This window comes from Ranitomeya imitator, chromosome 3 (genome assembly GCF_032444005.1).
Source record: "Ranitomeya imitator isolate aRanImi1 chromosome 3, aRanImi1.pri, whole genome shotgun sequence".
Classification (NCBI taxonomy): domain Eukaryota; kingdom Metazoa; phylum Chordata; class Amphibia; order Anura; family Dendrobatidae; genus Ranitomeya; species Ranitomeya imitator.
Genome location: NC_091284.1, coordinates 703486671 through 703500832, shown reverse-complemented (window position 1 = coordinate 703500832; position 14162 = coordinate 703486671). Strand labels below are relative to the sequence as shown.

At 42.4% G+C, this 14162-nt stretch overlaps 1 protein-coding gene across 2 annotated transcripts in view; it reads left to right on the top strand.

Moving 5' to 3' along the window:
* Positions 1 to 14162, top strand: part of AVIL (advillin) — a 182035-nt gene that overhangs the window by 97846 nt on the left and 70027 nt on the right. For both annotated transcript variants that reach the window (XM_069758610.1, XM_069758609.1), the window contains exon 2: positions 13473 to 13565. In XM_069758610.1, the coding sequence (XP_069614711.1) occupies positions 13500 to 13565 (66 nt within the window). In that variant the 5' untranslated portion in view covers positions 13473 to 13499. The remainder of the gene's footprint in view (positions 1 to 13472; positions 13566 to 14162) is intronic.

Genomic DNA, 14162 nt, shown 5'->3' with positions numbered 1-14162 from the left:
GATATTTTGCCCCGGGTGCAGGAAAGGCTAGATACACCTCTGGTATTAACCCCTTTACCCCCAAGGGTGGTTTGCACGTTAATGACCAGGCCAATTTTTACAATTCTGACCACTGTCCCTTTATGAGGTTATAACTCCGAAACGCTTCAACGGATCCTGGTGATTCTGACATTGTTTTATCGTGACATATTGTACTTCATGATAGTGGTAAAATTTATTTGATAGTACCTGCGTTTATTTGTGAAAAAAACGGAAATTTGGCGAAAATTTTGAAAATTTCGCAATTTTCAAACTTTGAATTTTTATGCAATTAAATCACAGAGATATGTCACACAAAATACTTAATAAGTAACATTTCCCACATGTCTCCTTTACATCAGCATAATTTTGGAACCAATTTTTTTTTTTGTTAGGGAGTTATAAGGGTTAAAAGTTGACCAGCAATTTCTCATTTTTACAACACCATTTTTTTTTAGGGACCACGTCTCATTTGAAGTCATTTTGAGGGGTCTATATGATAGAAAATGCCCAAGTGTGACACCATTCTAAAAACTGCACCCCTCAAGGTGCTCAAAACCACATTCAAGAAGTTTATTAACCCTTCAGGTGTTTAATAGGAATTTTTGGAATGTTTAAATAAAAATGAACATTTAACTTTTTTACACAAAAAATTTACTTCAGCTCCAATTTGTTTTATTTTACCAAGGGTAACAGGAGAAATTGGACCCAAAAAGTTGTTGTCCAATTTGTCCTGAGTACGCTGATACCCCATATGTGGCAGTAAACCACTGTTTGGGCGCATGGGAGAGCTCGGAAGGGAAGGAGCGCTATTTGACTTTTCAATGCAAAATTGACAGGAATTGAGATGGGACGCCATGTTGCGTTTGGAGAGCCACTGATGTGCCTAAACATTGAAACCCCCCACAAGTGACACCATTTTGGAAAGTAGACCCCCTAAGGAACTTATCTGGATGTGTGGTGAGCACTTTGACCCACCAAGTGCTTCACAGAAGTTTATAATGCAGAACCGTAAAAATAAAAAATCATATTTTTTCACAAAAATTATATTTTTGCCCCCAATTTTTTATTTTTCCAAGGGTAAGAGAAGAAATTGGACCTCAAAAGTTGTTGTCCAATTTGTCCTGAGTACGCTGATAGCCCATATGTGGCAGTAAACCACTGTTTGGGCGCATGGGAGAGCTCGGAAGGGAAGGAGCGCAGTTTGACTTTTCAATGCAAAATTGACAGAAATTGAGATGGGACGCCATGTTGCGTTTGGAGAGCCACTGATGTGCCTAAACATTGAAACCCCCCACAAGTGACACCATTTTGGAAAGTAGACCCCCTAAGGAACTTATCTAGAGGTGTGGTGAGCACTTTGACCCACCAAGTGCTTCACAGAAGTTTATAATGCAGAACCGTAAAAATAAAAAATCATATTTTTTCACAAAAATTATATTTTTGCCCCCAATTTTTTATTTTTCCAAGGGTAAGAGAAGAAATTGGACCTCAAAAGTTGTTGTCCAATTTGTCCCGAGTACGCTGATACCCCATATGTGGCAGTAAACCACTGTTTGGGCGCATGGGAGAGCTCGGAAGGGAAGGAGCGCCGTTTGACTTTTCAATGCAAAATTGACAGGAATTGAGATGGGACGCCATGTTGCGTTTGGAGAGCCACTGATGTGCCTAAACATTGAAACCCCCCACAAGTGACATCATTTTGGAAAGTAGACCCCCTAAGGAACTTATCTGGATGTGTGGTGAGCACTTTGACCCACCAAGGGCTTCACAGAAGTTTATAATGCAGAGCCATAAAAATAAAACAAAATTTTTTTCCCACAAAAATTATTTTTTAGCCCCCAGTTTTGTATTTTTCCTAGGGTAACAGGAGAAATTGGACCCCAAAAGTTGTTGTCCAATTTGTCCTGAGTACGCTGATACCCCATATGTGGGGGGGAACCACCGTTTGGGCGCATAGGAGGGTTCGGAAGGGAAGGAGCGCCATTTGGAATGCAGACTTAGATGGAATGGTCTGCAGGCGTCACATTGCGTTTGCAGAGCCCCTAATGTACCTAAACAGTAGAAACCCCCCACAAGTGACACCATTTTGGAAAGTAGACCCCCTAAGGAACTCATCTTGATGTGTTGTGAGAGCTTTGAACGCCCAAGTATTTCACTACAGTTTATAACGCAGAGCCATGCAAATAAAAAATATTTTTTTTTCCACAAAAATTATATTTTAGCCCCCAGTTTTGTATTTTTCCAAGGTTAGCAGGAGAAATTGGACCCTAAATGTTGTTGTCCAATTTGTCCTGAGTACGCTGATACCCGATATGTGGGGGGGAACCACCGTTTGGGCGCATGGGAGGGCTCGGAAGGGAAGGAGCATCATTTGGAATGCAGACTTAGATGGATTGGTCTGCAGGCGTCACATTGCGTTTGCAGAGCCCCTAATGTACCTAAACAGTAGAAACCCCCCACAAGTGACCCCATATTGGAAACTAGACCCCTCAATGAACTTATCTAGATGTGTTGTGAGAACTTTGAACCCCCAAGTGTTTCACTACAGTTTATAACGCAGAGCCGTGAAAATAAAAAATCTTTTTGTTTTCCCACAAAAATTATTTTTTAGCCCCCAGTTTTGTATTTTCCCAAGGGTAACAGGAGAAATTGGTCCACAAAAGTTGTTGTCCAATTTGTCCTGAGTACGCTGATACCCCATATGTTGGGGTAAACCCCTGTTTGGGCACACAGGAGAGCTCGGAAGGGAAGGAGCACTGTTTTACTTTTTCAACGCAGAATTGGCTGGAATTGAGATCGGACGCCATGTCGTGTTTGGAGAGCCCCTGATGTGCCGAAACAGTGGAAACCCCCCAATTATAACTGAAACCCTAATCTAAACACACCCCTAACCCTAATTCCAACGGTAACCCTAACCACACCTCTAACCCTGACACACCCCTAACCCTAATCCCAACCCTATTCCCAACTGTAAATGTAATCTAAACCCTAACCCTAACTTTAGCCCCAACCCTAACTGTAGCCCCAACCCTAACCCTAACCCTAGCCCTAACCCTAGCCCTAACCCTAACCCTAGCCCTAACCCTAGCCCTAACCCTAGCCCTAAACCTAGCCCTAACCCTAACCCTAGCCCTAACCCTAGCCCTAACCCTAACCCTAGCCCTAGCCCTAACCCTAGCCCTAACCCTAGCCCTAGCCCTAACCCTAGCCCTAACCCTAGCCCTAACCCTAGCCCTAGCCCTAACCCTAGCCCTAACCCTAGCCCTAATGGGAAAATGGAAATAAATACATTTTTTTTTATTTTTCCCTAACTAAGGGGGTGATGAAGGGGGGTTTGATTTACTTTTATAGCGAGTTTTTTAGCGGATTTTTATGATTGGCAGCCGTCACACACTGAAAGACCCTTTTTATTGCAAAAAATATTTTTTGCAATACCACATTTTGAGAGCTATAATTTTTCCATATTTTGGTCCACAGAGTCATGTGAGGTCTTGTTTTTTGCGGGACGAGTTGACGTTTTTATTGAAAACATTTTTGGGCACGTGACATTTTTTTATCGCTTTTTATTCCGATTTTTGTGAGGAAGAATGACCAAAAGCCAGCTATTCATGAATTTCTATTGGGGGAGGCGTTTATACCGTTCCGCGTTTGGTAAAATTGATAAATCAGTTTTATTCTTCGGGTCAGTACGATTACAGCGATACCTCATTTATATCATTTTTTTATGGTTTGGTGCTTTTATACGATAAAAACTATTTTGCAGAAAAAATAATTATTTTTGCATCGCTTTATTCTCAGGACTATAACTTTTTTATTTTTTTGCTGATGATGCTGTATGGCAGCTCTTTTTTTGCGGGACAATATGACGCTTTCAGCGGTACCATGGTTATTTATATCTGTCCTTTTGATCGCGTGTTATTCCACTTTTTGTTCGGCGGTATGATAATAAAGCGTTGTTTTTTGCCTCGTTTTTTTTTTTTTTTTCTTACGGTGTTTACTGAAGGGGTTAACTAGTGGGACAGTTTTATAGGTCGGGTCGTTACGGACGCGGTGATACTAAATATGTGTACTTTTATTGTTTTTTTTTTTTTATTTAGATGAAGAAATGTATTTATGGGAATAATATATATTTTTTTTTTTTCATTATTTTGGAAAATTTTTTTTTATTTTTTTTACACATTTGGAAAATTTTTTTTTTACTTTTTTACTTTGTCCCAGGGGGGGACATCACAGATCAGTGATCTGACAGTTTGCACAGCACTCTGTCAGATCACTGATCTGACATGCAGCGCTGCAGCCTTCACAGTGCCTGCTCTAAGCAGGCTCTGTGAAGCCACCTCCCTCCCTGCAGGACCCGGATCCGCGGCCATCTTGGATCCGGGGCTCGAGCAGGGAGGGAGGTGAGGAGACCCTCGCAGCAATGCGATCACATCGCGTTGCTGCGGGGGGCTCAGGGAAGCCCGCAGGGAGCCCCCTCCCTGCGCGGTGCTTCCCTGCACCGCCGGCACATCGCGATCATCTTTGATCGCGGTGTGCCAGGGGTTAATGTGCCGGGGGCGGTCCGTGACCGCTCCTGGCACATAGTGCCGGATGTCAGCTGCGATAAGCAGCTGACACCCGGCCGCGATCGGCCGCGCTCCCCCCGTGAGCGCGGCCGATCGGCTATGACGTACTATCCCGTCCAGGGTCAGATAAGCCCAGGGCACCTCGACGGGATAGTACGTCTAAGGTCACAGAGGGGTTAAGTATATCCAATATATCCCAAATTTGATCATCTGGACAATCTGTGGCCCTAACCAATTTATCCCACATTTGTATAACTGATTGGCTATACCCATCTGTACTACTAATCTTTTATGATATTGTACAAACTTATTATTCAAGGATATTGAGGAATTTAGACTGTCCCATGCGGTTACCAATATTATTATTATATGGAAATACGAAAAACTAAAACATGTCCCCTTATTTGCTACTAGTCTGTTTGACCAGCTTGCAGTGCGATACGTGGATCCATGTCGGCCTTCCTTCCAGCTTTACTGACATAGGAGTAATGAGGACTTGGTAGGGACCGTCATACAAGGGTTCTAGTCCGTGTTTTCTGACATAGCTTTTCACGACCATAAAATCACCAGGCTTCAAATTGTGACCAATATCGGTTTCTGCTGAATCTGGAAGGGAAGAAGAAACTAAAACATGGGTGTTAGCAACATTTTTACTAAGCTGAATAACATATTGAACAGCACGGTCAATTTCTTCTGACAACTACTGAGACTGAAAATTTACAACTGAGAACCTAGCACCAAACAATATCTCATATGGGGACAGGCCATGTTTTGCCTTAGGGGTAGTACGAACGTGTAAGAGCCCTGGTCATGGAGCCGTAGTCTCCTGCATCATTTTGGTCAATTGTCCCCTCAGTGTGCCGTTCAGCCTCTTAACTTTCCCACTGGATTGTGGAGAGTATGGAGGGCTACAGTGGATCCAAGCATTGTCAGAACCTTCTGATACACATGAGAAGAAAAGTCTGGGCCTTGGTCACTTTCAGCAACTTCTGGAGCACCATATCTGCATATAACTTCCATCACCAGTTTCTTTGCTGTGATCTTTGCAGTCACGTTGGTAACGGGGAATACTTCTGGCCAACTGGAGAACATATCGACAACCACCAGACAATATTCATACCTTCCAGACTTAGGCAACGTGATGAGGTCCACCTGGAGCCTTTGGAAAGGATAGTCGGGCTTAGCAAGGTGCTTCGGGGTTACACGTTGAAGTTGACCGGGATTGCAGGTCTGACAGATACCTCGATGTGTGGGCCCATGCGCCCACGTGGCAACAGCAGGGTACATCTGCTTAGGGAGACACACAAGTTGGTCCTTTTTCCAGCGACCATTGTCCATACGTGCTCCATCAGCTTCCACTGCTTCACTTCTTCCTTTGGGGACATTCTCTGCATTGTCATTAAACTGTCTCGCGGGGTCCGGCAGAAAACCTCAGTCTGTCGTAGATCATCAGGTTCCTGTAGAGTCAGTGTTTCTTGTAACTGTTTACGCTGAGAGCGTGTGGTCACCATAGCTGGTATGGTCTGTTCAACGGGCAGAAGAGCAGCGGCTTTTGCTTGCATATCCGCAAAGGCGTTACCACCAGTCTGTGGACTGTTCCATAGTACCGTGCTCCTTAACTTTGATAATGGCCACCTGAGTAGGTAATCTGATTGAGTCCATGAGGGTTTTAACAGCTTCAGCATTCTTCACTGGAGTCTCGGCGGTAGTAACAAATCCTCGATTGGCCCATAGGGCTCCGAAATCATGAGCAATACCAAATGCATACTGTGAGTCCGTGTATATTAGCCCGCCTGTCTTTGGCCAAAGTACATGCAGTAGACAGAGCCTGAAGTTCTACTTCTTGTGCTGACAGTGAGGGAGGGAGTGCAGCTCCGGGCAATACAGTGTCTTCCGTAGTAACAGCGTATCCAGTGTGGAATCTGCCAAAATCATCAGCATATCTTGAACAGTCTTTCAGAGCCTTGTAGAGAGGTTGCATTATGCGGGATGTGTCCGGTATCCATTGACAACAATAAGTACATAGTCCAAGGAAACGTTGGAGTTCAGTCTCATCCTTTGTAGCTGACGGCTATTTTTCTTTCTTCTGTGAGGTGTCTGGCACCCTGAAGGAGACAGTGACCCAAAAATATCACTTGACCAAGGCAGAACCGAAGTTTCGAGGCCGAAACCCGACAGTTCCGATCTGCCAGATACTTGCGAAAACTAACAGTGGCAAGCAACAATGGCTTCCTGCTCTGTCTGTGCACACAACAAAAAACAAAAAAAATTACCCACATACTGAAGCAGCGTGACATAGGGATATTCTAACTGCCAGGGTTATAGACACTATCCCCCCTATTTTTTTTTTTTTAACAAACTGATTGGGAAAGGGTATGTAAGATACACATCTCATTATACTCATCTACATAGGGGTTATATAACATAAATACCATCTGACCATCATCTTGGCTCACCAACTCTCTAGGTCTGCTCAGGTGCACTTATACATCCATCATATTGTCTTTGTCTGTAAAATGGGAAAGGTTTGTTCTCAGGGTCAGCCAATTATTTTAGCGTAGCTAGCTAGTCAGAGGGCTTTTAGGGATAATACTCCTGTATCTGTCTTACACTACCTGATGTGGTTGGTTCTCTGGTGGTGGGGGTGACTAGATGACCGGTTGGGGGTGACATGACATGCTGGTCTACAGCTCCTTCCCAAAAGGATTACTGTCAGCCTACTCCCAAAAGTTAATGTCCCCACTACCTACTAACCACAATCCTGTGTCAGCTTCTTATATCACTACATGTGATCTTATCTGGACAGGATTCAGAATTCACTTAGGTTGGGTTGCAGCACAGATTATACAAGCATTTCTCCAGTCTGGGTTTGTCTGACCGCAATATTTACAAGTCCATCTGTCTTGTCTTGGTCTGAGAATTAACATGGCGAGAGAGATTTCCAGACACAGGGTTAAAATGGATATTGGAATATGACACTGGATTTGTGTAAGGGAGGGGGGCTGGAGCTGAAATCTGTTTCTTGGGCCACTGATAAGGAAGCGAGCTGCGAGCTGTGTCCTTGAAGCTGCGGGGGCTAGAGAGCGGTGGGGGCCAAGAGCGCAGCTGCTGATACAGAATAGGTTAAGTTCTTCTGGACTCAGCGCGTACTGAACCAAGGACAGAATATACACAACTCCATATTTTTCAGCGCAGCTGGCCCCCCTTTCTCTGGCCTGCAGCACAAAGAGGAGAAATCAAAAAAACAATTCGCGCAGGGGTTCACCCCTCCCATCAGCTATAAACACAGAAATAAGAATTTACAGCATTCCTCAACACAAAAGAAGAAAGGCACAGCGCAGCTGTTTGACCCCTCCCATCGGGTGTCTCGGAAAACCACAGTAACTGAATACAGCAATTCTCAGACTCAATTAATTTCTACAAAACCTTCACACAATTCATATACCAAAACACCTTAGAAAAACCAATGATTGAGATATTTTATAACCAAACACGGGCTCTGCATCCTTTCATCTTTCCTCTCCATCAACCTTTTTCCATTCCTCGTTCTTTAAACCTCGCGCAACTCGCAGATGAGCTTGCGCTTGTTCTAACAGTCCTTCATCTTTCAACATTCTTGACTGCCTTCTTGCCCTCCCGTGACCCTACTATTGTCTTCACTTCCACAGCATCCTCACTTAACTCGTGGGGCATGGACTTCTTCTGCTTCAAGAGACGCAACATGACTCACAGAATACTACGCTCTGCTGCAGCCCAGGATCGCTGACAGCGGTAACAACACGTGTGTTCTAACACGGAGCCTCACGTTCGACGTGCTATGAATAAAGAGCCTCGCGCTCAATATTTTTCCCTAACCTGAACACCAGTGATTAACAGTCTACCCTGTCACGATATTCTAAACAGTCGGGAGGCGGTCTCCTAGTGAGAGCCCTCCACAGAAAAACAGGTGGTCCCCTCTCGGGACGTCTTAATTACCTAGTTGGTACAATATCACAGAGGCTGCGTCTCCTGTCCCTTTCTCAAAGCCGCCCCCAATCCACAAACTTCCTCAATCTTTCACTCTATCGCTACTAGGCAATAGTCACAGGTAGGGTGGTTGAATGGAGTACAATGACCGGTGGAGGAGGTGTGGTGTACACGAGGACGCGCAGAGTGCGACGTCTCTCAGTTGCTGGTTCGAAGTGTGGCACGGGATCGCGCTCGGTCTCACCACTCGACCGGTCACTGCCCAGACCCAAGGAGACCACAGACTAACCAATAACGGCTGAAACACTAGCAAGTGTGACACATACATAGTATGCGATCTCCACTTACCGTGTTTGGAGGGTGATCAGTCCTCGAGGTCAGCCACTACGGGTGTCGTCCACGGACGTCCAGGCATGGGTCCAGGGGGTCTCGGATCGCGGGCCACGCCCCACGTTGGTTGCGCCAAATTGTCGGGGTCGTCACGACAATACCCTTCATCCACCAGTCATTCCAAATCAGATTAAGAGCATGTTGGTACCGGATAAGAATGAGTCAGACACAATGCTGGTTCAAACTCATTGCATGCTCGTGTGTCCACACGTAGTGGGAACGTCACAGCAACTGGTTTATTTCCTAATACACAACATTATATGATCTATTGGGGGAAGGTGTGCAGAGGGCGGGGTTAGGCGGGGTTTAAGCAATGTATCTAGTATTCAGTCCTTCTGGTTGGCTCTGACGTCATCTGATAGATCCTCCTTCCTCCACGTCACTTTAAGTTTCCATTTCTCCAGGGACGATACTTTAGCTTCAGAAACGAAAGTAGATTCTTGGCAAGAACAAAAACTAAGGCATCACGTTACGTTTCGATTTCCAGAGAAATGATACTTGGCTTCTGGAATGTGAAACTTATTTCTTCAGCAAAGTGAATCTGGGGCAAAGGTGAATACTGGCAGCCATGTTAAATACAATTACATATGCATTAGCAAGCGAAGGGGAAAAACTTATTGTTTCACAGCATAAGAATATATAAAAGTACAAAAGAGTATAAAGATATATATTTTCACCTTGACATTGGGAGTGAGCCTGCAACAGACCATAGGTGACCCTGATGGTTCGGAGAATGGAGAGACAGGTACGCTGACAAAGGGACATTGTTTCATGTGTCGGGCGGCCAGGGTGTTCTCCAGCAGCTGTCATTGCGGGCCACGACTATGACCCTGGCACCCCTCACACATGCCCAGTTCTGTGACAGAGGCAATCTCCCCTCCGTAACCTAATTCAACACACAATACCTTAGCTCATGCTATTTTATTTTGCACATGTTTCTTAATCCATTGTTGACATGTGTTCGTTTATGGTTTTGCTGCCTTCATTCTGAGTTTACGAAGTGTACAGTCTAATATGAAACAAGTAAAATCATTGCATGAACAGGTGTGCACCAACGTTTACTAGTGACAGCATACAACTTACAGTGGCGGTGTGAGTGTTGGACCATCACCAGTCAGGAATTGATGACCTGTCCTAAGGATAGGTCATCAATATATAAGTCTGGAACAACATGTTTAAGAGATCTATTGCCTCTAACATGTATTTCTATGGCATCTTATGTATGTATAAATTCTAAAATGGTGCACAAATATGGAGACAACCTTTAAAGTCTAAACCAGAAGCCTTACCATTATGTTAATCATGTCAAGTGCAGTAAAAAAATACTATACTATACAAAGCTTCAGGCCATAGATCATCATGAGAAATTATAAAATCTTCTTTCAGTCACGTTAGGAGGCTAAAGACAAGATTGTAACCTACATTATATAGAATTATTACTGCAAGACAGTCTTACTGACCAACAGAGGAAATGCATCTGTCAGGTTACATAAGGTTAATTGCTCATAAAGCCCGGTCTAGTGGGATACTGTATCGTTGCTTTTCCCCGCAGTAGAGACTATAATGAGCATTGTTCTGCAGAAATATAGTGATTTTCTAAATGGAAGGCTCGGTCCGTTAACTCTTGAATTTCAACCATTACATTTCAAATATGTGTGAATAGAAGAAAACACGTCTTTGATATGATACGTTTAGACATATTGGGATCCACAGATTTAAGGCATGTTCATATGGAATTTTTCTCATGGACATTGGGGCATATTTCATTTCAAGCCAAAATCTATATGGAAATCACCTTCAATCGTCTCCTACTGTTTAAAATAAGAAATCAGCATTCCAGTTTGTCACTTACACCCAGAATCCATGTCAGATAGCCACACTTGGATTATCCGTGCAGAATGGGGCTAAACTACATGTGACTGGTAGCAGTAGAAACACAAGAGTCAACCTCAGATTTGTGGGCAAATATTAAAACAAATAGTTCATGAAACAATCAATCCTGATTTCCAAATGCATGTAAACGCTCGTAGGCAGCAAAAAATAGTCAATGAATTTGAAACCAGCACTTGTGATTAAACAGTAGAACGTTTATTTTACATCCTTTAAATCATGTTCCAATGTACTCCAAGCTTTCATAATTTCAACGCCCATGCGTTTCAAGTTCTTGTAATCAACCTCAACAACCAACAAGGATCTATAATAAATTCTACTATTTAAAGGTGTTGACCAGGACTTTTACTGATGGGCTATCCTTATTATTGGTCAATATCGGATCGGTGGGAATATAACACCTCTGCCAATTAGCTGTTCACAGTGCCAGCGGCACATGGATGTGCTGAGTTTCGGACCTGCACAGCACAGCTCTGTCAACTGCGGGCAGGTACGGCACATCTGCCCCTTATTGATTTTAAAAGGGGGTGGATGTGCAGTTCTCCGCGATGGCCACTGTCCAGTTATGGAGCTGTGCTGTGCAGCTCCACATCTCGGCACATGCGGTCTTTGCTGGTATCCTGATCAGTTGATCTGTTAGGGTGCCTGGTGTTGTACCCCCACTGATCCAAAATCGATAACCTATCCTAAGGATAGGCCAACTATATTAAAATAGAAGAGAAAGAAATAGCAAGCTTACCACCTCAGTGTGTAACAGCATGGACTCCAAGCAGACCAATTGAGTGTTGGAAAAAAAAGCAGGATGAGTCCAGCTAATAAAAAAGCTTGCCTTTATTCCAAATTCATATAAAATAGTGAAATGGCACCCATATGTGCAGCTACACGTTTCGAACACTAGCTGTGTTCTTTGTCAAAGCTTTTGGAATAAAGACAAGTTTTTTTTATCAGCTGGACTCATAGTGCTTTTTTTTCATTCAACTATATTAAAATCCTGGACAACTAGACAACAAGTGCTGGTTTCATCTTCATGGTCTCAATTTTTTTTCTCACTGAAAGTATCTATTTAGAGAAAAAATAAAGCTGTAAAACAAATTTAGTGCATAAACAAGCTCCCCACATAGGGGGTAGTTAGTATTCATATGGATTTTTTCCTTAGAACAGTATACATAAAGCATTTCGTTCAAATAGTACAATCTTTATATTAAAAACAACCAATCAAGGAGAGGGGAAGGAGTGTCCAAAAGGAGAGTATTTGCGTACTCAGGAGAAACTGCACAACAAATTTGGGTCAATTTTCTCCTGTTACCCATGTGAAAAGAAAAAAATTGGAGCTAAAAGAAAATTTTTGTGGGAAAAATTTCATTTTTTTCATGGCTCTACGTTATAAGCTTCTGTAACGCACCTTGGGGTTCACTGTGCTCACCACACATCTACATACATTTCTTGAGGGGCCTAGTTTCAAAAATAGGGTTACTTGGGGGGTTCCCTGTTTAGACACATAAGGGGCTCTCCAAAAGTGACATGGCGTCAGCAAATGATTCCAACAAATTCTGCATTCAAATTGCGATCCTTCTCTTTTGGGCCCTGCTGTGCTCTCAAACAGTAGTTTCACTCCATATAACAGCTACCCGTGTACTCAGGAGAAATTGTACAACAAATTATGTGGTGCAACTACTCTTGTTACCCTTGTGTTAATGCAAAATATGGGGCTAAATGAACATTTTTGTGGGAAAAATTTGATTTCATGGCTCAACCTTTTAAACTTCTGTGAAGCACCTCTGGGTTCAAAGTGCTCATCTCACATCTAGATAAGTTTCTTGAGAGGTCTAGCTTCCAAAATGGAACTACTTTGGGTGTGTGGGGGATTTACAGTGTTTAGGCACATCAGGGGCTCTCCAAATGTGACATAGCGTCCGCTAATGATTCCAGCAAATTTTGCATTCAAAAAGTCAAATTTTGCTCTTTCTGAGCCCTGCCATGTTCCCAAACAGTAGTTTTCCACCACATATTGGGTATCATCGTGCTCAGGAGAAGTTGTACAACAAATTTTGGGTTATCCTTGTGAAAATAAAAAAACTGAGTCTAAATGAAAATTTTGGTGAAAAAAGTTAAATATTGATTTTTTTCCTTCCACATTCCATTAATTCGTATGAAGCACCTGAAGAGTTAATAAACTTCTTGAATGTGGTTTTTGAGCTTCTTGAGGGGTGCAGTTTTTAGAATGTTACCACTTTGGGATATTTTCTGCATATAGTCATTCCAAAGTAATTTCAAATGTGATGTAGCCCCCCCCCCCTTTCACAAAAGAAGAAAAAGATTTTGTAGTAAAAAAAAAAAAAAGAATTTTTTTTAACCCTTCTAATTTAAGGGCATAAAAATCACAAGTTTGAAAATTGCAACATTTTCTAAATTTTCACCAAATGTCTGATTTTTTTTTTCACAAATAAATGCAAGTGATATCAAACAAATTTGTCCCCTAACATGAGGACCAATATGTCATGAAAAAAAAAACTATTTCAGAATCAATGGGATTCATTGAAACGTTCCAGAGTTATTGCCCCTTAGAATTGTCAAATTTGGCCTGGTTATTTCTACAGCATGTGCAGACTCATTCAAAAAATGTTCCTTGATATTTTCTAGGTCTCAAAAGAATACAACAGAGAAATCATGGCACTCAGTGGTGCTTTTAAAGCAGTCACCAAATCCCCTGGCCTTTTAATTTGGAGAATTGAGGTAGGTTTGGGTGTTACATTACAAACAGACTAAAATGTTCATCATTCATGTGATAATGTGTCTCAATAAGTAACAAACATCTGCAATACTGCATTTTTTATTTAAATCTTAGAAGTTTTATAAAATAAACAGTTCTGATAGTGTGACATATGGCTAACATAGAGTTGTACTTACTTTGGCAGACCAGAATGACAGATCATTTATTGGTATAGCTGGTATGTTAAACAGCGTTTGCTACAGGGAAAATGTGTGATAATTCTTAATTGCATAGACTTATTGTTTAAATCAGGTTTTTGTGTTACATGTATTGTTTTAACAAAAATTGGTAGTTTTTTTTCCATTTCAACATTTTCATTAAAAAAAGTAAAAGCAGTAATCTGGCAATTCTCATGCAAAACACTGGGGCTTTTTAGACTCATACTTCATATATTTTCAGGAAGTTTGCAGCAGACTCACCATAATCAAAGGCACATAACCACTATATACTCAGCTGATAACACAGCCCCATTATCCTAAGAGTCAATGTCTCATCTGACTCTGGTCCCACTCCCATTACAATGACCTTTGCATAGGCTCATTAGACATTTCAATAGAAAA